Consider the following 24,775-nt stretch of genomic DNA (forward strand, 5'->3'; position numbering starts at 1 on the left):
CTTTGTTTTCTAATTAACTACTTTGTGGGGTATTAGCCATTACACCTAGAAGTTATTTACTTCATAACAGATGGCTCTCCTAGTAAGGATAGTAAAGACTAGATATATAAGAATTCCATTACAAGATGGAAGAGAAAAAATTCAGAGCCCGAGGTAATTCCTGAGTGGAGCACTACAGTACAATGTAATGAGGTAAAGAAGTACCAAGGAAAAGGGAACCAAAAACTAGCATCAATAATTTGCAACTTTTGCTTTAAGTCATTGGCAAACCACTTTGCTTTAAAAATTTCTACCCTTCTTGAAAGGCTTATGGAAATGTTAATACATCCTAGAAACCTCACACCCCAATATATGTATTTTCGGGAAACAGAATTAAAACTATGAAGATCAGTCTGATAGAAAACAGTGGGCTACACAGTATCTACCAAGCACTGTATTTCTCTCCAGCCCACATGTTCCATGAAAGTACAAATGCTGATCCCAATTTCAGCTATTAACAATTACCTAAAAATAAGAGAATTAAGCTTTAGGAAACTTGAATTTATAAACTCTTACCAAAATGACCTTTTATTTGCTACATAAATAGTGAGTGGCAATTCATGGCAATTGGTACTTTATCCAGACATGACAGAAGGCTTATGAAATCAGTAAATGCCATTTTGAAAAGGGTCTTCTTTCATAAATTCAAGATAGGCCTGTTCAGCACAATCCAATACTATCCCCTCAGTACTTTATAAATGGAATTTTCTTCTACTTGTATCCATTTCCCGGGGCTGAAAATTAGAAAAAACAACAACAAAAGTAAACAATCTGTAACAGTGCTATAAAAAAAAGGACCTCTAGGTTTGTCTTTGAGACAATTTAAGTCTTTAGCTCTAATATAAAAGGTATTGGAAATTACTGTTCCAATATGTGTGTGTATAATATATATAAAATTTTAGTCATACTTAAATGAAATATTTACTAGGTTGAAAAATTATGTATTAAAGTATGTTAAAGTTTTCATTTATGATTTAAAATGATCTCCAAACTTCTATAAAACCTCTATAGCAATAATTTTCAAGCATGCTGCAGAATCATTATAACACAGGCTCATAGACTGCTGGCCCACTCCCTAAGTTACTGATTCAGCAGGTCTGTAGCCCAACAATCTGCCTTCGTAACAGGTTCTTAGGTGATGCTACTGGTCCCACTTTGAGAACCACTGATCTTTAGGGATATTTCAGATGAACCAGGATTAATCTCTAGACCAGAACACTGTATCAGAGATTGGTTATTGCTAGCTCCTGGGAAGAAATTCAGAAGCCTAACTTAAGGTATAAACACACAAAGCTTAAAGTACGTGGTTTTATTCTCATTCCATCCTTTTAAAATTATCTAAATGGCTTTTCATACAGTAAGCACATACCTTATGGACCCATTCATATTCTCCATATTTAGAATCAAAGGTCCCTTTCTGAAGAGATCTTAATTTTAAGGTAAAACGTGGTCCAAGTTCCTGAATTCCCACTTTCTTTTCACTCTTGAATATGTATCTTCAAAGATAAAATAGAGAGTTAAGGAAATTAGTGTGAATGAACCCAAACTGTTATTTCTTTAATATGACAGTTTGAAAGATAATTTCTCATCTACAATATTTGTCAGAATACATTAGAAAACAGGTTTGTGTGTAAAATTATTTCATCATTGAAGTCCAAAGAGTTTCTCACCTGTGAAATCTGAAGAAGATATAATCCCGCTGATTGTGGAATGTGGCAACCTGCCTTCCAATGAATTGAGGATTATGGGGAAAGAGAGATGCAAACATACGTCCAACAGAATGACCCAGCCGTGTTGTAAAATTGTTTAAAATTATTTCAGGCATGTGTTCTGTGGGGTCCTTGCCTCTTCTCTAGAAAAATGATGAAAAGTCACAATAACGATCTCACTGCAATTTCAAGTTTTAGAATTTACATGACATTGAAACATTTTAGTTATCTTAATGGCTTAATCAAACCCATGAAATAAGATTTATCTAAAATTATTTAATACACAATGAATGCACCAAAAAGAAAGTTCTACTGAAAAGTGACATGGGGCTTCCCTGGTGGTGCAGTGGTTGAGAGTCCGCCTTCCGATGCAGGGGACATGGGTTCGTGCCCCGGTCTGGGAAGATCCCACATGCCGCAGAGCGGCTGGGCCCGTGAGCCATGGCTGCTCAGCCTGTGCGTCCGGAGCCTGTGCTCCGCAGCAGGAGAGGCCACAACAGTGAGAGGCCCGCGTACCGCAAAAAAAAAGTGACGTTTCATAGTAACGAAGGCTACTGCTTGTCTGCCGTAACTCAATTATAATCTCACAAGAAAACAGTCAGTACACAAAACTATCCCTTTAACCAAAAGAGCAAATACCATTATTAAAATCAATTAGATCTATATAGGTTATAGCATTCACTGATCAAATACTGTGAGGAGACCAATGCCAATCAAGGAATGCATAAAACTTACCTTAATTTCTTTACGCAGACGAACACTGCTCATTTTAAAATGAGCAGTTGGGCCATTTGGCAAGTGACTCAGAATTAATCCATCTGTTCACAAAGCTAAGAACACATTTAGATTACATTCTGTAATCTAAGTCTTAAATTGTTTAAATAACTAGTCCTTTGTATGCCCAAAGCCTCCTAAAATCTGTAGCTAGGTAAATAGGTGGGTGCATGTATTCCTCTGGCTTAACAGGTTTTCTTACCATACCCAAAACTCAAGACACAGAAGTCAACCTAAATCTTTCAGAAAAATAGACTAAACTTTAGCAATCCTACTTTTTCTCTTCACAATATGGTAAATAGCTATAGGGTATGTTTGGCATTCAACTGAAGTAGGTGAAAAGAGCTAAAATCCACTCTAATACTCTAAAAGGATGAGATTCTAGCATACTTGTATGTAGCATTGCAAATGGAATATAAGTTTACCTCTACGTTCAGAGGCTTTATAACCCTTATAAGGCACACTTTCATACATATATATACATCTTACACATTTGTTAAGGTCAGGATATGCAGTTTTGAATATCATCCTACAAGACCAGAGACAAACTCTCTTCTGGAAATGAAGGTTCTCAAGAGACATGGTCTTAATTCTTGGGATTACTGTACCACAATTTAAAATCAACCAATTAATTAACCACTTACTGACCCTACCACAAACAATTAGGCAAGACACTCTAAACTACAAATGAAGTATAAGCCAACGACCTACAATCAGCAAGATTAGCAGCCCAAGGGCTTTAAAGGTTTGGAATGCGGCTAAACTACACAACATACCTCAAGTCTTTGTAGCACAACTTGATTCTTTCAAATACTTAACCTTAAAAGGAGGTCAGAATTAGACTGTTTTAAGTCTATCTGCACACAATATGAGTTTTATAAAACAAATGTTGCCATATTTAAAAGCCATCAACATGATGAATTGGGAGATTGGGATTGACATGTATACACTGATATGTATAAAATGGATGACTAATAAGTACCTGCTGTATAAAAAAATAAATAAAATCCAAGATTAAAAAAAAAAAACAACCATCAACATTCTCCCATTCATCTACTGAAAAACTATGGTGGTTATCATCATCACCTTCCTCCTCCCATCAAATCCTATCTACTGCTTTTACCTTCCTAAATTCCTCACTTCTACAGCTTCCTCTTTACCCCAGTTGTTACTGTCTTAATTGAGGTCCTTGAGATTTTCACCCAGATTAGGAAAACAGTATTTTGCTTGGTTTGACCTCTCTCACCATTTCAAGTACATCTTCTAATACAGACTAAATCAAGTTGGATTCAGGCCTTGGTTCTACAGTTACTAAGCTATGGGACTCGGCTGTGTCACTGTATCTGTACCATAGCTCCTCGTGTGCTATGTGAAAAACTGGATACTGTGAGAGTTTGACAGCTGTAGCTAATTTCAAACTACTCTCACCACAGACTCATCTATAAGATTTAAGACATCGTCACAGCAGTCATACTGTGGCTCCAAACTACCTTTCTAACCTGTTGTCTCCCCACATTGCTTCCCAGCTGGTAGACAATGAGAGTCTCTCACACACCATACACATTAATCCTATCATGTGATTTTTGCTCATGCTATTTCAAATATCTACAATATTTTACTCATCCATTAAGGCCCACTTCAAATGCCACCTCTTTACAGTCAAAGTTAAGCTCTAAATATTCTCGATCTCACTTACTACAGCACTTGTCATTTGAGTTATAGTCATGTAAAATGCCTTTCTTCCCAACAAATCCATTAACTAATTTCTGACAGATACTAGTGCCTACTACGTAGCAGATTAGAGGTAGAAGTCATTTCTTTCAACCTAAATCAAGGCTTGAATCCCTTCCAGAACATTCCCACTAAATTGTGGTTTGTGTCAAAAGAAACTACAGGATCCATATGTATCAATACCTAAGTACCTGCGTTGTACACAAGGCTTTATTTATGTTATTGCTAATTTCCAACCCAAACCATGTAAAATAGGAGTCATACTGATTTTAGCAATGAGGAAGAGTTTGAGAAGGGTCAGGTAGATTCAACCCAAGTTTCAGTGCTACATGGCAGTAGATCTCAACTGGGGTGGGGTTACACCTGAGCCCAAACCCTTGACTGGTAATTTCCATTTAGAAATGTATAGAGGCATTTTGTTACGATTGATACAAAGGCTAGAAATGTAAAACACCCTATAAGCTGCCAAAAGCACAGACTTATCCTACCTCAAATTTCCATTTAGAAATAATGAATAGAGGAAGTCTGTCTCTCCAGAAAAAGCCTTCATGCTTCCCACTGCACCACAATTAACAAAATGCCTAGTACAGGCCAGGCACTATGCCTCTGAAACATAATACATTTAATGTGATCCTTGTGGGAATCCCAAAGATAGGTATTATTTCCTATATTTAAAATATGAGGAAACTAAGAAACTTGACTAAATTCACAAAAATAGCAAGTAATGAACTCTGAATTTGGTATCACATCTGCCTGACCCAAAGCCACAAGGCTACTGGTAGGATAACAAAGTTCTTTTCTAGAATAAGTCAAAAATGTATACCCCTATAAATTCCCACCATATGGCACACAGTAGCCCTTCCTACTGTCAATATATCTTTAGACAGCTGTCCTGTTCCCACTTTCTTACTTCCAGGCTGGATATCTTCAATTCTTTCAACTTTTCTCCAAGTGCCATCATTAGGAGTCATGATTTGTTATTTGTGAGCCCATGTTAAGTCTCTAGGATTCACCATTTCTATTAGGTGCTTACAAATTATTCTCCTTTTAATTCTACATTTTTTTTGGGGGGTGTGGTCATGGCAAAGATTAGCCACTATCTATCCTCCATTTACCTGTCTCATATCTTCCTCAGAGCAACAGTCTCATTTACAAGTTTCTGCAGATATTCTCTGCCTTATCTTACAATCTCTTTATCCAAGATGGACTTCCAGTCCAGCTTACCAATGTGCATTAGGCTGAAGATCATTCAATGTGATCAAGCAAATCAAGAGATTTGTTTTCTTAGTGTCTTTCACTGATACTTTGACATCAGCTGCATTACTAGATGTTAATCAGAAAAGAAAATGAAACATCTTTGAAATTATAAAAATTAACATCCAGGCAGGATTATACTTATAAAACTTCCAATCATGAGGACTTTTAGAAACTGCTGCATGATTCTGTATCCAAAAATTAAAGTCGTGGGTAATTTTCCCTCAGTATCTGTGGGGGACTGGTTCTGGGACCCACCATGGAGGGCAGATCCAAAGATGCTCATGTCCCTTATATAAATTAACATAGTAGAGTAAGCCCTCCAACTTTCAATACGGTTGGTTGAATCCACAGATGCAGAACCCGTGGACAGGGAGGGCAGACTGTATATATATGTTTATATGAATAGGAGTAAGCAGTTTCACATTTGGATTACTTAAGTAGCCTATTTCCTTAAATCAGGTCTGTATACTGATGGTACCTTAATTACCTGATGGTTAACTTACCCTCTAGGGTGTCCAATATGATAAACAGAAAAATATTAATATATTTTGGGTAAAAAGACAACACGGTATTGTAAAGAGGATATAAGCTTTCTAAAGGCAAGAGATGGATAGAATGTTTATTGAATTGATAAATGCTTGCTTAGCAAAGAGTTACTAGCAGGCTTGCTAGTAATGAAATGATGATGGGTTTTTAACTGCCAAAAATAGAGGAACGCAGACCTTGCCACCTTATGTTGGGAGGGTAGTTTTAAAAAGGCAACAACTACCTTAAAACAGATCTCTTCTGGAATAGTTAAGTATTCAAGAGATTTTTGTTACTTTGTTACAGTAACTTAGGATCCAGCCAAATTATAAAATGACCAACAATATACCACAATACAAAGCTAGTTTTAGTCTTAAAAGTCTCTGAAAAGCAACCTGTACAAATGGGTAGTCTAACTTATATTGAAAACAATAAAAGCCATAAAACTTATTTAGATGAAAAAAAAAACAGCTTGTAAACCACTATTTTTTAAAAAGTGTTCACTGATTTAGGAAAAAAAATGTTACCCTGGCAGCAGAGAAGTACTGTCCCCATTGTTTATAAGTCCTTAATAATCTTGTTTTAATAATTTTGACTCATTCAACTGGCCATCTTTAAAGTTACTGAGTTCACAGGCCACCATGAGATGAGTAAGTAAAACAATAGCAATGACAAAAAATCTAGGCATCCTTTATATGATCTCTTACCTCACAACAGGAAGAAACACCTAGGGTTTAGGGAACACATTCACCTCAGATCTGTGATTCATGGTAAAAGGACAGATTATTCTTGGCATCTGATATACTAGTTAATACATAATATGGGCCCAAATACCTACTTCAAAAATGCAACCCTGTGATACCACCTCTGGCACCATAAAATCTAGTCATATCAAATGACAGTTGCAGCTCCCCAACTGGGTCAGCACCTTCACGCCTCTATCTTTCCAAATGGTTATTTCTGCAGTAGTTACTCTTCCTCTTCCTTACCTCATTCACCCATATCCACCTAGACGGGGTTTAAGCATTTTTTTCTATCAAGTGTTTCCTCCCTGATATCCCCAGGGCAGATTTTACTAGAGTTTGCACTGTATCCTATATTTCTCTCTTAATTGTACTATCCACACTATATTTTTGTTTGTTTACATGTTTCTTTTCTCCTACTAGATTATGAATTCCCTGAAGCTGTCTCTTGTTTAGACAGGAAAACTTCCGTAAAAAAACAAAGGATACTTGGTATTTTACGATCTTCATTAATAACAATCAGGTCTGTGAAATCTCTTGAGATGCACTGTGGAATAATTTTTTTCAGAGCCAGTCCTCTTCTGTAATAAACATGTGAGTTTGGTATAACTGTGGAGAGCTGTTCACAGAGTCGTACTGTTCTCTATAAAACAAAATAACAAAAATCCTCAAAAGTGAAAAAGAATACAAATCTGTGTAGCATATATTTATAAGCAAAGAAGTAATTATTGTAAGATAGTGTTATTAAAAGAGAGCAAGGCTAGGGAAAGAGTGAAACCTAAACAATGTTTCATCCATCAAAGGCTGATCAACCTAAAGCAGTAGTTCTCAAGTAGGGACAATTTTGCCATCAAGGGATGTTTGGCAACATCTGGAAGCATTTTTGGTGGTTATAACTGGTGGTACTTTGGCGTTTGGCTGCTACTGATATCTAGTGCATAGAGGCCAGAGATGCTGCTAAACATCCTATAATGAACAGGACAATCTGCATAATAAAAAATTATCCAGCCCAAATTACTAACAGTGCTGAGGCTGAGAAAGCCTATCCTGAAGAATCATGCTTAGTGAACCTATATCACATCACCATTACATTTTATTTAGCTTATTTACAGGCATAATCTAAGATAATTACTAATAATTTAACTCTTCTGAACAGAGTTCTTTTAAATAATCTAAGTAATGTAAGAAAATTAAGAATTCAAGAGCTATACTAATTGATGCTTACCCCATGAGGTCTATCTGATGTAGTGATGAGAATCTTGGGAGAAGTTTGTCTGTTGAAGTAAGAAGCAAATTCATCCGTAGCTTCATCATAAGCAACCTGAAAACAGAAAGAGAGATAATTTTACATCAAACATTCTACTGGGCCAGCATTTTAAAAGTAGTTCCAGTAGGGATTCTATAACACTGACTACCTAGCTGACTGGTGATTTAAAGAAAGCCCAGGAGGGACTTAGGTTAATGGCAACATGAAGAGGTTGGGTAATTTTCTATCTGAAGAATACTAATATAAAAACTGGAAAAAGACTGTCAAAAACAATTTCAAGACACACACTGAGATGCATTTATTCTTGACAAATGGATACATCTGTGGGCAAGAACATCAAGAATCTTGCCTAGAGCTATTCCATTTCCTCTATCAACCTGGTTGGTGAAAATAGTAACTTTACCAACTTCAGGACTGATAGTAGGCGAGAACCAGCAATCCTGAATCCTGAGGTGGTGGACCAGATTCAAGGAGGGGCAGGTGTGAAGACCCTACCTTTGCCAATCCAAGGTTACAGGCCCAGTTCAGGGTGGATGTGGACCAGCCAAAAATTTAATGAGAGCTCTGGAAGTAAAAATCATAGAGGGACTGACATAACCTCTCCCCAAATCCCTGACTGACAGCTAAACTACACATGAGAGAGACCTGAGAATCCAGTGCACCTGAAAGGCAAGGGAGACTTGAGAAATGGCTGCAACTCTGAATGCATTATTCAATCCACACACAGCTCAGCTGGCAGAGGGTATATATGTCTTAGAGGTTCATGGTGTCACACCACAACCTCTACCCAAATCACTGGCTGACCATTAAGCCACACAAACACAGGGACAGTCCCTAGGGAGGCATGTTAAAAATAACAAACTGAGGGCTTCCCTGGTGGCGCAGTGGTTGAGAGTCCACCTGCCGATGCAGGGAACACGGGTTCGTGCCCCAGTCCGGGAAGATCCCACATGCCGCGGAGCGGCTGGGCCCGTGAGCCATGGCCGCTGAGCCTGCGCGTCCGGAGCCTGTGCCCCGCAACGGGAGAGGCCACAACGGTGGAGGCCCGCGTACCACAAAAAAAAAACCCCCAAAAACTGAGTAGTAACATAATGCTACTGTCAGACAGATTCCAGTTTAAGTCCAGACAAGTTACTAAAACAAAAAGAATCAATAACCCTTAAAAAAATAAAACAATCCAGAGTTATTGCAATGTTTTCTAAAATATCCAATTTTCAACCAAAATATCAGATATACAAAGAAACAGAAAAGTATGACATAATCACAAAAAGAGAAGTCAATAAAAACTGAGTGGGCCCAGATGTTGAATTTAGTGAAAATTTCAAAGCAGCTATAACAGATATATTCAAGGAATTAAGGAAAAATACAGGCTTAATAACAGATCTAAGATACAGAATAATTGATAAACTTGAAAATAGATTAATAAGTATCCAATACGAAGAATGGAGAACACAATCATCGCAAAAGCTGCAGAAACTTTTAGAACACTCATTTCAACAGTGTGTGTGAAAAGGAAGTCCCTGAAGGAGAGAAAAGGACAGAAAAAAAAATTCGAATAAAGGATGAAAAACTAACTTAAGGTCCAAACTCAGAAAACCTTAAGTAGAATAAAAAGAAAGAACAACAACATCAGTGTCAAACTGGTAAAAGCCAAAAAACAGAGAAAATTTTGAAAGAAGAAAACAATAAACCATGTACATGGGAACAATGATTATTAATGGCTGCTTTCTCAAGAGAAATAATGAAGGTCAAAATGCAATGGAACAAGTTCAAAGTACTAGAAGAAAAAAAATTCAACCAAGGATTCTATATCCCACAAAATTCTTTCAAAATAAGCACACTTTCAGATAAACAAAAACTGAGATAATTAGCTATCAGACCTGCTGTAAAAACAAAGGCTTAAGAAACTCCTAGAAGCTGAAAGAGAATGATACCAGATGGTAACTCTGGTCCAGAGGCAGGAAAGAAGAGCACTGTAAATAGGTAATGATGAAGGTAAACATAAAAGTGGGTGTGTTGTGTGTGTATGCTCTTAATTTCTTTAAAAAAACATAAGGATGTTTAAAGCAGTAACTACAATACTGCGTTTATAACATAGACAGATGTAATATGTAACACTGTGTGCTGACAATAGCATGAGTAAGAGTGGAGGGTCATGAAGCTATACTGGTGCAAACTTGCTGTATTTTACCAGAATCGTGTCAGTATTTACTTGAAGTAGGTTGTGATAAATCATTCTTCGGAATAGATCTTATTTAAGCTAGGACATAAATGCTAGGACATTTCTTTAATTAAAAAGGACTGAAATCAAACAAAATATGTCCCAAACCACAATAAAATTGAATTAGAAATCAACAGCAGAAAGGAATAGGAAATCCTCAAATATTTGGAAATTAAACAGGACACTTCTTGAAAATCATAAGCCAAAGAAGAAATCACAAGGGAAATTAGAAAATATCTTGAACAGAATGAAAATGAAAACACAACAAGCATACCAAAATGTATGGGATGTGGCTAAAGCAGTGCTTAGGGGAAAACCAGAGCTTTATATGCTTATACTAGGAAAAAAGTATAAAATCAATAATAATCTAAGCTTCCATCTTAGGAAGCTAGAAAAAGAAGAGCAATGGAAGAGCTTTCATTTGATCTTCCAGGTAAGCAGAAGGAAAGAAATAAAAAGGATCAGGGGAAAACTAATGAAATAAAAAAATACAGCAAACAAGAAGAAATCATCTTTCATTGAAAGAGGTACTCAGATTTAAACAATAATGAAAGAAATGCATCTTAAAACTTGGGGGTATAGCAAAAGTGAATTTTATGACCTTAGTTGCTCATAATAAAAAAGATGAAAATAAGCTAATCAAAAAAATAAAAACAATAAACTCAGAATGTAAAAGAAATAAAGGTAAGAGGAGATATAAATGAATTACAAAACAAAGATTCAATAGAGAAGATTAAAGAAAACAGTTTGAAAAGAAAAACAAAACAGATACATCTCTGGTAAAAAGCCCAAATAAATAAAATTAGGAATGAAAATAGGACATTACTGTAGTCTCACTCATGAGCACACATGTACATGTTCTAACAAAGTATTAACATGTTCTAAACATACATGTTCTAAACAAAGTATTAACAAACCAAAACAATATGTTAAGAAGATAAAACATCTTTTTTATAAACATTTTTATTGGCGTATAACTGCTTTACAATGGTGTTAGTTTCTGCTTTATAACAAAGTGAATCAGTTATACATATACATATGTCCCCATATCTCTTTCCTCTTGCATCTCCCTCCCTCCTACCTTCCCTATCCCACCCCTCTAGGTGGTCACAAAGCACTGAGCTGATCTCCCTGTGCTATGCGGCTCCTTCCCACTAGCTATCTATTTTATGTTTGGTTGTGTATACATGTCCGTGCCACTCTCACTTTGTCCCAGCTTACCCTTCCCCCTCCCCGTATCCTCAAGTCCATTCTCTAGTAGGTCTGTGTCATTTTAACTAAATTGGATTTATCCCATGAATACAAGAGGTTTAAGATTAGAAAACCTATTTCATTTACTACATTAGTGCAATAAAGGAGAAAACTGCACATTCATCTCAATATCTGCAGAAAAAGTACATAAATTATCTTAATATTTGCAGGAAAAGCATCTAACTTTCTACATTCATTCATTAAACAAAAAACCCAGCAAAAAAAGAATAAATGGAATTCCCATAACTCATAAGGAGAATCTACCATTAATGACACAAACATTAATAATGATACACGAAGTATTCTCTTTAAAATCAGTAAATGGCACAGATGCTAATATTACTTTTTCTATTTATTTGACTAGCTGGAGGTTCTAAGTAAGAACGAAAGAAACTGTTAATGGATTGAAAGTAAGAAACAAAAACTTATTTGCAGAAATGATTAAACATGAAATGAAAACAACATTCAGACAAATTATTAGAAATGAATTTAGGTAAACTACTGGTTAGAAGATCACGATCCAAACATCAATTGCAGGGACTTCCCTGGTGGCACAGTGGTTAAGAATCTGCCTACCAATGCAGGGGACATGGGTTCGATCCCTGGTCCAGGAAGATCCCGCATGCCGTGGAGCAACTAAGCTCGTGCGCCACAACTACTGAAGCCTGCAGGCCTAGAACCTGTGCTCCACAGCAAGAGAAGCCACCGCGATGAGAAGCCTGTGCACCGCAACGAAGAGTAGCCTCCACTTGCAGCAACTAGAGAAAGCCCACGCGCAGCAACGAAGACCCAACAGAGGCAAAGATAGATAGATAAGATATTTTTTTAAATGTATTAAAAAAATCAACTGCATTTTTGTAAATCAGCAATTTAAACAGTTTTCAAAGAGATGTGCTTTACACTAATAAGAAAAAATGTAAGATACCCAGGAATAGCTCTAACAAGATTCATGTGTACAACTTGTATTAAGAAAACAATGAAATTCAATGAAATACATTTTCAGTATTTAAACAAGACCTAATTAAGCAATATATATATATATCTCCTCAGGCTGATCTGATTTAGTACAATTTATAATTTTATATGGAAGACCAAAGGTCCAGGAAGAGAACACCCCTGAACAGAGGGATTTAAGGATGGCAATGGGGAGGGGCATCTTGCCCTAACAGGTATCAAAACTTATCATGAAGCTAAATAATTAAGAAAGTAAAGAACTGATCCAGCAACAAACTACCAAAAAAATAGCCCAGAAAAAGACTAAGCATATATGGATACCTAATATATGACAGCATTACAATTTACTATGGGAAAAGGTTGTACTGCTCCAAAAATGGTGCTGGGGAAACTGGTTACATATGAGGGGGAAGGAGGGAGCAGTGGAAGAAGGAAATTGGTTTCCCTTCTCACACCAAACAGAAAAATCCATTCCTGATAATTAAGTACATAAATGTGAAAAGTAGCTCTCCAGTTCTTTTAGGAAAAAAAATATGATATCATATGATTACAGGATAGAGACAGATTCCTTAAACATGACAAAAAAGCATTCACTACAAAAAAAAAAATTAAACCCAATTATATTAAGGACTTTTGTTCATCAAAAGACACCAAAGAAGAAAGTAAAAAGAGAATCCACAAATTGGGAGATACTTGTAATACATGTAAAGGATTAGTAGAAATTAGAGAAATTCTACAAATCAGTAAAATACACTACAGGATAGAAAATAGGGCAAAAGACATGAGCTGGCATATCTCTACCAAAACCACAGTACATGCGCAGAAAGATGCTCAACCACTTTAGGAATCAGGGAAGTACAAACTCAAGCCACAATGATAGCCCTTTATCACCAACCTGAATATAACAAGCAATGGTCAGAACGTGGATGACCAGGAATATTGCTCTTACACCATGGGAGTGCAGAATGATACATCCACTACTTTGGAAAACATTTTGGCACTTTCATGTAAAGTTGAACATTTATACACCCCATGACCTAACAAATTCTCCCCTATGTAAATATTTAGGGAAACTTTTACATTACATGTCTTTGATCCCCAATTTATCTCCAGCCAAGGCCTGTTCCATATCTTGTCAATGACAATCCCATCATTCTATTCTTCTAATTGCTCAGGCTAAAAACCTCAATGCCATCATTGAATCCTCTTTCTCTAACACCTCATATCAAGAAATTCTTAGTGGCTCTAATTTCAAGATACACCAAGGCCAAAAACTCAAACCTCAGAATCCGACTGATTCTCAACATTCACTGTAACCACTGTGGTCCCAATCATCATCATCATCACCACCACCACCATCATTATCATAATCTCTTTCCTGGATTAGCTTCCTAACTAGTCTGTTTACCTCTCTGACTGCTAGCTCAGTAAAGCAACCAATTACTTAAAAAAATTAAATACATCACATCATTCCCCTGTTCAAAACCATCCAATGGCTCCTCATTTCACTAAGTATAAAAGCCAAAGTCCTCACAATGGCCGGCAAAGTCACTGATCTGGCCTCTTCCCTTCCCTGTATTTTCCTGGCACTTCTTCTACAACCCTCCCTCTTGCTCACTTAATTTCAGCATACTGGCTTCCTTATTGATTTTCAAAAATAAACTAAGCATGTTCCTGCCTTAGAGCTTTTGCACTGGCCGTGTCCCCTTACCCGGGATTACTTTCTGCCCAAAGATGGCTAATTTCTTCACATCCTTCAAGTCTTTGCTAAAAGGTCATCTCCTCAATGAAGCCTACCCTAACTATTGTATAAAAATTGCAACCCTAACCAACAGAAAAATGGGCAAGAGACATGAACAAACAATTGATTTAAAAAAAGGAAGAAAACATGAAAAGATGTCCAACCTCATGCATAACGAAAGAATAGCAAATTAAAACTACATGGAGGGCTTCCCTGGTGGCGCAGTGGCTGAGAATCTCCCTGCCAATGCAGGGGACATGGGCTCAAGCCCTGGTTCGGGGAGATCCCACATGCAGCGGAACAACTAAGCTGGTGTGCCACAACTACTGAGCCTGTGCTCTAGAGCCTGTGAGCCACAACTACTGAGCCCGCGTGCTGCAACTACTGAAGCCTGCGAGCCTAGAGTCCGTGCTCTGCAATGAGAGAAGCCACCGCAATGAGAAGCCCGCGCACCGCAATGAAGAGTAGCCCCCGCTCGCCACAACTAGAGAAAGCCTGTGAAGCAACGAAGACCCAGCACAGCCAAAAATAAATTAAATAAATAAATTTTTATATATATAAAGAAACTACATGGAAATACAATTTCTCACCTATCAGACTGGAAAAAATTATTTGTAATTGCAAAATCTTGAGTGAGAGTTTAAAGAGTAACATATTTATTTATATAATCTCAAAGTATCTCCCTCCCAAAATATTAAATTCAGAGGGGAAAATAGTAGTTATAGTGGAGAAACCTGACAGACACCACTTTAATCATGTGATGAAAGTTAATATAACCAGTAAGGGGAAAATCAACAATATGTGACTCCTGCTAAGAGCACTGAAAAGAATGTAACATCACAACTGTGGTACTCTTGTCAAAAATACATAAGCTGAATACAATCATGAGCAAACATCAAACTCATATTAAGTGACATTCTACAAGTATACCTGGTCTATACTCTTCAAAAATGTCAATGTCATTAAAAGCAAATTCTGAGGAACTGTTCCAAACTAAAGGAGGTTAGAGTCATTGTAATGGGATGAAACGCAAGAACTGGGATTTTTCTTTTATGAAAACTGACATCATTGTGACATCTGAGTAAGCTGTACAGATCAGATAATAATGTATATCAATGTTAACTGTCTAATTTTGGAAACTGTACACTGTGCTTATTAAAAAAAACAGTTTATAGGTAAAACACACTAAGAATGTATGAGTAAAGGGGCTTACGTCTGCCACTTACTCTCAAGCATTTCAGAAAGAACATAAATGAAAATGAAGTGTGATAAAACTTAACATTTAGGAAATCCAGGTGAAGTGTATACATGAATTCTTACCTTTCTATTAAGTCTGAAATTATGTTGCAATAAATAAAATGCAGGCACACACACACACAGATACTCTCTCATGCACCCCCCCATACGTAAAATTGCAAACTCGCTCTATACCAAGTTGTCCTGAATCTCCTTTACCCTATTTAACTTTAGTAACCTACCATCTGCTAACCTATGATAATTTATTTTATTATGTTCATTGTTTGTCTCTCTAAGCTCTGGGTGGGCAGAAATTTTGTGTGTATATGTGTATTTTGTGCACTGATGAATCCCACGTCCCTAAAACAGATCTCCATACATAGCAGGCAATCAAGAAGCATTTGCTGGAAACTTGACTGACAAACTGAATGAATGAATGGCTATACCAGGAAATATGTGAAAGAATGTTGGTAACAGCATTGTTTGAAAGCAAATAAATGTAACAAAAACGAGTTTCCCCATACACAAATCAAAGAATACACACATATACAAAGTTTTAAAACCTTGATTCTCTCACTGTACTGTTGCAAACTATTTAAAGGGAAAATGTGAAAAGTGGAAGATTATCTTGAAACCAAGAGTTTTATGAGGACACAAAAATATCATCAAATGTTATCCTTAGGTGTCAAAATGTATAACAAATATTACAAAAATCTATAGTATGAGGAATGCTTTTCAAATGATATTAAAAAACACTGGAACTATTATAGAGATTAAATGACAAATAAGTTTACCTAGGCATAAAATACAGTACCTTTCTAGAAAATAAATAATTACTGCCTTTTTCTACAGCATTGTTGGGAAACTCAATTATGAAATAATCTACAATAAATAATGATAATATGCCAACATTACAGTTGAATCAGTCCATTATACATCTTCACCAGCTAGTACTTTAATTTAAACATTTACATACGAACAGACAATTTATCAAGTGTGGTCATCCAAATTCATTTAAGACTTCTAACATTACCTCTTCATCATTAGGGTCTACTGTGGTTTCATCATACACTCGCTGGTTGTCAATGGTCTTCGGTATAGGCTTTGGTGGAGCCTAAATAAAAGAAAAAGGGTTAAGTCTTAGGAGCATTTTACATTAATAATTTTGCATTATGATTGGGGAAGAATAACGGAAATCTGCAAATAATCCAAAAACTCAGGGCTTCCCTGGTGGCACAGTGGTTGCGAGTCCGCCTGCTGATGCAGGGGACACGAGTTCGTGCCCCGGTCAGGGAAGATCCCACATGCCGTGAAGCGGCTGGGCCCGTGAGCCATGGCCGCTGAGCCTGCGCGTCCAGAGCCTGTGCTCCGCAACGGGAGAGGCCACAACAGTGAGAGGCCCGCGTACCACAAAAAAAACCCAAAACAACAACAACAGCAACAACAACAAAACTCAATCTGTTCCTCATTTCAACCCACTGCTACATCAATCCTAATAACAATATTGAGTAAGAGGCTTTTTAATTCTCTGAGCAGACACACGCACATACTGGAAGAATTGCTGACACTAAATAAAATGGCTTAAAACCAGGCAGAAGTAGCAGAGAGAACAACTGGAATCAAAATACTTATGCATGAAGAAGAAAAATATCAAATGGGAAAAAATTAAAAAGGTACATATATACATGTAGCTTTGTTTCAATACTTTCAGAAAGCTATTCAGAAATATATAAGAAAAGCAATAAATCTGTTTCCATCTGCTGAACTAGTAATTCTAGTTTGGGGGATTTATGGTAAGGAATGAAAAGGGGGAGCAATTTATACAAAGAAATATGTATTATCACTATGGTTAGTGGAAATGAACAGTAAATAGGGCAGATGTCCAACAATAGGATAATGACTACAGCATTTCCAGCATAATGGAATACCATGAGAATCAGCAATCATGCACAATACTGTTTGCTTAGACCAAAATATTGTGTAAATGAAATTTTAAGGAGCAGGAACACAGAACTGTAACCATATACTGACTAAAACTAATCCAAAATACATGTACACCAACAGAGATGAATATGAACTGACAAACTAGGATTTATTATTCTATGAAATGAATATTAAATTTTAAGTAATTTTTCTAAGAGAGGCAGTTCTAGGAAGTCATCTTTCAATCCAAAAAACAAGAAAGGTGATATTTTCAAATGGTGATCAGCATATTAATTTGCTATAACTGATTATTGAGAGTTTAAAAAAGACTAACATTGCTTGATAGGATTTCACAGATCAAAACAGTCTAATATTGGCAACTTCCTGTGATTTAACCTAATACTATTAAAGAGAATTCATGAAAAAGAAGTGTTCAGTTTGTATGCGGTATTTGTGTATGTATATATATATATATATATATATATATATATATATATATATATATATATGGTCTATTATTTTTCCCTTTCTCAAAAATTCTTATTTCTTGGTCCCTCATCTTAAGAGATGGGAGGGGGGGAAAGTTGAACATTTTTAAATTTTGCAATATAAACTGTAACCTAGAACTAACTATAAATAAAATGAAACTAAAATGAAAATAACTTAGCTGTGCAATAATGCAGAAGTATTTAGTAGTTCTTTAAAAATTTTTCAGTAGAAGGATTTCACTTTTTGTTACTATCACAAAAACAGCCAAATCCTTTCTTGATGCATTATCTCTGCTCTCTTCTTTGCCATAATCCCCTTCCTCCCACTCCCCATTCTCACTCTTCGAAGGTTCCTATCCTCAGAGTCAGCTCTCATTCTTACACGCCCCAACCCTACAACAGAAGAGCATGTGCCCAGCCTTTCCCCCGCCTTGCATAACAAAGTGCATCAAGTCAGAAAGCTCCAGTTACAGGCCTAAACCGGGGATCTTCCCCATTCCCAGTCAGGGAGATGTGTCTCTGCCTCTCAAACACATAAAGTTAAGTAAAATAGGCAAGTTGAAGTAGACACACCATTTTGAAATTTTGAAAACATGCAAAACACCACTACTGGGTTTACTGTTTAGGGACACAAACATAGTAAAGGTAATAAAGGAAAAAGGAAGTGCATGGGAACAATAAAGAGCAATTTCATGAGTGCTTATCTTTTTTTTTTGGCCATGCTACATGTCAAGCGGGATCTAAGTTAGAAACCGGTGCGCCCTGCAGTGGAAGCACAGCGTCTTAACCCTCTTAACCACTGGACCACCAGGGAAGTCCCAATGAGTGTTTCTTTGGAGGGGAAAGCAATCAGAAAGAAGTACACAAGAACTTGAACACTATCTACTAATGCATAATTTCTTAAGCTGAGTAAAGGATAGAAAAGGGTATGCTGTATTATTTTTATATCATTTTATATATCCAAAATATTTCATAATAAATTTTAAAAGAAAGTGATTCAATGTAAGTATCAGGGAGCACTCCTTAATACCAGCCAGAAAGCAGAGGACTAAGTTTCATTTACCTTATCACCAAGAGCCTCTCTCTCTTTTTTAAGTTTTTTCTTAGCTGCCAACTTTTCCTAAAGGATTTGAAAAAGAAAAGAATATTGAGAAACCACCAGTTATATCACAAACAAATACTGAAGATACAAATTACTAACGCTATGAATATTTAAACTGAGCAATCTTAGAAATGTATTAAAATAAACATCCTGACTTAGATTTTCATAGCTGTTATTGTAAATCAAATGAGCTAGCCAATCAATAAGATTTCTCTAACAAAGATCCTGCTCCTTCAAAACACTAATCTAAATTGACAAGTTTAAAATTTCACTAGCTTTACCTTTTACTATAAAGCATCAAATTAAGTGAAAGTGCAAAATGTACATCTAAACAAGTTAACTAGTTTTTGTTGTTTTGTTTTGCATTCGTAGCAAGTTGCCTCCTAAAGAAAACCGTAGCTATGCTGGTTGCTTGCCTTGAAAAGTACTAAAAATAAATGGTAATGAGAGAGGAGTTTTCAGGTTGTTTCCAATAAAACCATCACTAGTTACTCAAATATTTTATAAACAAAATATGCTTTTAAAATGATCAAGAGCCGGCAAGATGTACCGTAAATCTGTCACTTCTGGCGACTTCTGAACAGAATGCTTGACACACAATATAAAATAGGTCTTTTTTCCCCCCCCCAGAGCCTGTTGACCCTCAATCCATCAGATCTCGGATTAGAAATTATAGTCCCAAGAAGTCTTCTAGGGCACCCTTCCCCCATACTTGCACACCAGAATGGGTTAGATGCCCCTTCTACATCCCCTCCACCCCGCAACTTCCACCCCAGGGGAGCTAAAGAGACATCGCGCATGCGCTCTGGCGCCTCAGCGCCTCATACCTTCCGCTGCTGCTGTTTCCACCGCGTGAACATTAAGTGTCGCCGCTGTTTGTTCTTAATCTCCGAAACGCTGAAGCCTGGAGGAAAGGCAGCCGCCTTCGAGGGTTGGACACCACTTTCCGTCGTCCCATCCTCAGCGACTGCAGCCTCCTGAGGTTCTTCAGTAGCACCTTTGCGTTTCAAGCCTTTGTTTCTGCTGCAGCCGCTCTTATCGCCGACCTTCGCCATGGTATTTTTGCTCCTTGTGGTCTGTACGGAAACGGAAGTAGCTTTCTCCTCCGACCCCCGTCCTTAAGCTATTACTTCCGGGGTCGGAAAGTTCTTAAAGGAAAATGTATAGTTTCGTGAGTTGTAGCGGTTTAAGAAGGTGCTGAAATTTAGGCTTACGGAGAGTTTAGGGAGCTTGCCCAGCCGTGTGAACAGTGAAATGATGAGATGGTGGAATCTGTTACTGAGCGTTTTCCATGTGCCAAGCCCCTAAAACCTAAGAACAAAATAATCTTTGAAGTATATAGAGTTTACATTCTACTAGAGACTAAAATGAGCTCCCAAATAATTAGTGTGGTAAGCTATTAATATTAAGTAGTGCACGGTGTGGGAAGAATAGAACAGGATAAAAGAAGATGAGGGGATAGAGGGGTAGATTACAACTCTTAAATAGGATTCTCAGAGTGGACTTCATTATTGTGCAGAGATTTGAAGGAGGTAATGGGGCATACTATGCAGTTAACTGGGGGAAGATCTGTTAATCTGAGAAAAAGCTGTCCAGGCAAAGGAAATTTACAGCTTCAAGGCTGCTAGTCAGTAGCAAGCTTAGCTTGTTCAGGAAACACCTCGGAAGCCAGGAGTCAAATGAGAAAGGAGGAGAGTAAGTGCTGGCGGGGGTGGGGTGGAGGTTAGCGTGCCAGATTGTGTAGGGTTTTGTAAGGACTTTGGCTTTTATGTGATATGAATATTTCTTGGAGGATTTTGAGAAAAGGAATGGCGTGACCTGACACGTTTTAAAAGCATCAGTCAGACTCTTCTTTTGAGAAAGGACTGTAGGGGAGGGAAAGTGACAGGAGGGGTGAAATGAATGTCATGAACCAGGGTGGTTCTAGTGGAGGTGGTAAGAAGTGATCAGATTCTTCCTACGATTGAATAAAAGGCATGAGAGAAAGAGAAGAGTATTGGATGACTCCAAGATTTTTTAACCGAGTGACTGGAAGGATGGAGTTACCATCAGTTGAGATGGGAGAGACTTCAGGTGGAGCAAGTTTGAAGGGTAAGATCAAGACTTCAGTAACGGAATATAAAGTTTCAGATGCTTACTCGTCATCATGTTGTCAGGTAGTCAGTTGGGATGTGTGATTCTGCAGCAGGAGAGAGAGATGTGGGCTAGAGAGCAAAACTAGGGAGTCATCAGCAAACAGATAGTATTTCAAACCATTATAATGAGTGTAGATAAAGAACTGAAAAATAGAAGAGGATGAAGGACTGAACCCTGGAGCAGTCCCACATGAAGAGCTGGAGAGAAAAGGAGGACCTAGTAAAGGAGAATGAGAAGGGAAAAACAAGAGAGCCGAGTGCCATGGAAGCCAAGTGAAGAAAGTGTTTCCCCAGTGGTTAAATTTTGCTGTATTTCTCATTTTAATTTTTTATGAAAATGCCCTCCAAACAATTCCTTTTGGTTTATGGTCAGCACTTGATTTTCCAGAAATTGTCTTAATTTCAAGTTATATATTTCAATATTGACATTGGGTGTTTTGATAATCCAACATTTTGGTGTCTATACTGCGTTTTTCACCTTTTTAAGTTCTTTTAAACAGGACATTAAAAACATCAAAACTGTCTTTTAGAATATGAGTCCCACCAAAACTTACTACCAAGCCACAACTGCAAAATTGTGATTAGAAGACAAAACCTATCATGTTTAGATCCAAAACTGGATTTGAATTGTACAATACAATAGAAAGGAACAAATAGTGTTGAGCTAAAAAATCACTGATGTACAGGTTTGGCTGCAATAATTTATAAAATATTATGTAGTTTATTTAAAGAGGAAAAATCAGATCAAAAGCGAGGAGTTGGAGGAGGAGGAGGAGGAGGAGGAGGAGGGGCAGTAGGAGGAGACAAACCAACCTTTATCTAAAAAACATAGACTGAAAAAATATTTTGGAAGTCTCTTCTAGCTTTAATATTTTATCTCCCTACATATAATACATTCTTTCCTTATAAGAATACAAAATAATCCTGAACTAGATAACTGTCTTAAATTTATTCAGTGGTGCCATACAAATGAGACCAAAAGCTGTTTATAGAGACTGCCTTCCTGGCTTACTGGTAATAATAGTTGTCTGGGTTGAATAAGACGATTTCTATGATCAGAATAAAATTCTTATCTGGAAGAAATCACAAAAGCATTGATCAATTCAGCAAATGTGTATTTAATGCTACTCAATAAATGAATAGGGTGAGTAAGTATGATGGAAACAGTGGGCTCTATATTCAGATCTGTGTTCAGATTTTGACTCAGATGCTATAAAATCTCAGTTCAATCACATAATCTCTGTGAGCCTCATTTTCTTCATCTGTAAACTGGGCTAATTATATTACCACATAGGTTGTTGAGATAATGTACGTTAAAGAAATACACACACCCAATAAATGAACTAGCTATTTTTATTACGTCTAGCTCTAGAGACTAAGCTAAACATTGTTGAGAAAAAAATGACATCATGTTTGCCCTCAAGTACCTTACAGTTCAGAAGAAGATAAAACACGATTCTAGTGTAAGTATTCAGTAGTGGTCAGTGTAGAGTGCTGCTTAATATGAGGTCCATTTCTTCCATTTGTTTTTTCTCAGTAACTGTTCATTATTTTCAGGGCCCACTTCTAATAGAGTATACATTATTTTAGAATAAAACACTTATTTTTGATATTTAATAAATATTTTTTACTTGTTTTAGTTCTGACATTTGGGAGACCATGGAATATGACACTTGGACACCAGGTGAGTTCAGTGATCCAAATAAATATATGACCTAAGATTCTGTTGAGAAAATTTGATCTGTATTTTACAATATGACTTAAGCTGTTTATATCACAGAAACCATTCCAAAATTTCAAAATATTAATCCATTGCATGAGAAAAAGGAATATCAGTTTTAGGGATGGAAGATTTTTTATTTGTAATGTGGTATAACCCTTGGACAAACACAAAGTAATACATTAATGCTTTCTGAGCTTGAATTATGCCATTCAGTTTGTTGCTAAGAATTGTTAAAAGAAAAACCAAAACAGAGGCCACATTTTGAATATACTTTTTGACCAAAACTCATAGTTAAATAACCAAAACTTAAACTATCCTGATTTCCCCAAAGTACTGACTCAGACCTAAAACAAAAAAGCTTTCTTCAGGTCAGTGTACACAGTGCTACTCCCATAAAAAGACTTTAAGTTTCTAGTAACCAATCACACACAAAAATGTACTCCTTCATCCATGCTTTATAAATTCAGCTGTAACTGCTAAAGGCTGAGCTTCTAACCACCTTTCAGCTCAAATCGCCCTGTTTGTGAGTAGTGTTTCTTTTTCTTTTTTTTTCTTTTTTTTTTTTTTTTTGCGGTATGCGGGCCTCTCACTGTTGCAGCCTCTCCTGTTGCGGAGCACGAGCTCTGAATGCGCAGGCTCAGCGGCCATGGCTTATGGGCCCAGCTGCTCCACGGCATGTGGGATCCTCCCGGACCGGGGCACGAACCCGTGTCCCCTGCATCAGCAGGCGGACTCTCAACCACTGCGCCAGCAGGGAAGCCCTGTGAGTAGTGTTTCTTGCTTGATAAAATGTTTATATCAAGTAAAGCTCTCCAAATTTTCTTTTGACAGAACAATAGAACTATTACAAAGCTAGCGTCTCATCTGTGAATGTTTCCTTGGTACCCAAGACCTGTTTTTGGCACTTAAACTACTTATCTCATGGAAGTTTGAGAGTTCTCTTTTTCGTTTACAGTATTCTATACCTTAAGTTACCATCGTGACTCATGAGGTTTGTTTCCCAGACTGTACTGACACAGGAAGTTGGTTGAGAAGTTATTACAAGGATTCCAAGTGTCAATAGGACTCTCACAATGTCAGCTCTCCTTTGAAAGAAGTTAAAGTCCACACGAGTAGAATGAATACAGTTTTGTGAGGGGATATTAGAACCACACCCCCTCCTATCTAAAACTGAATTAGAATCACTCAAATACAGGGACTTCTCAGATACTGAAAACCTGGAGAGTAATTGTGTGGTGAATACTATCATCCTTATATACTCCACACTGTGAAATAGACATAATGCATTTCCTGGCCTTTCCAGAAACCAAAAATATATTAGGAAACCAGAAGTCTTCCTCCAGAAATAAATCTTTAGATTGTATCTTTGGAATAATTTCTGATCATTTCCTTGAGACCTTTAACTTTTCAGTGGACCCTAAACTTGGCCATGATGGTGTAGGATGCAAGGACAGTGCTCTCTTTATTTTCCAAGCAGCTTTATCCTTAGCAATAAGGTGAGCTATTTGAATAAACAGGGTTTTTTCTGCCTGTTAATATTTCCAGAGCGCATAGAGTTCCACCATATCAGAAATGGTGATACATATTTCTGATCCTTACCTGACCAAGGAAAGCGACACCACAATTAATATGCAGTTTCAGGGCCTTCCCTGGTGGCGCAGTGGATAAGACTCCATGCTCCCAATGCAGGGGTCCCGGGGTCGATCCCTGTTCAGGGAACTAGATCCCACATGCATGCCACAACTAAGAGTTTGCATGCCACAACTAAGGAGCCCGCCTGCTGCAATTAAGACTCAGTGCAACCAAATAAAAACAAATAATTTTTTAAATGCAGTTTCACTAAAATATCATCTCAAAGTGATTTATTATTGTTTGAGTTCATCAAATGAGCTTTTATTTATATCTTTGTAAGGTATACTGTGCCTCTGAGTGGTGTTTCTGACTATGGAGCAACCG

The 24,775-nt window shown here is 37.1% G+C and overlaps 1 protein-coding gene across 1 annotated transcript; it reads right to left on the bottom strand.

Moving 5' to 3' along the window:
- Window positions 1-540: 540 nt before the first annotated feature.
- RPF1 (ribosome production factor 1 homolog) lies at window positions 541-20,057 on the bottom strand. The gene is made up of 9 exons (XM_059047549.2): window positions 19,789-20,057; window positions 18,923-18,979; window positions 16,482-16,562; window positions 8,004-8,099; window positions 7,268-7,421; window positions 2,484-2,566; window positions 1,710-1,891; window positions 1,409-1,535; window positions 541-773 (listed from the first exon to the last, which is right to left on the bottom strand). Exons 1-9 carry the CDS (start codon window positions 20,014-20,016, stop codon window positions 732-734), a joined length of 1,050 nt encoding a protein of 349 aa, XP_058903532.1. The 5' UTR covers window positions 20,017-20,057; the 3' UTR covers window positions 541-731.
- Between the last annotated feature and the right edge of the window lie 4,718 nt (window positions 20,058-24,775).

Source organism: Kogia breviceps, chromosome 1 (genome assembly GCF_026419965.1).
Source record: "Kogia breviceps isolate mKogBre1 chromosome 1, mKogBre1 haplotype 1, whole genome shotgun sequence".
Lineage (NCBI taxonomy): Eukaryota > Metazoa > Chordata > Mammalia > Artiodactyla > Physeteridae > Kogia > Kogia breviceps.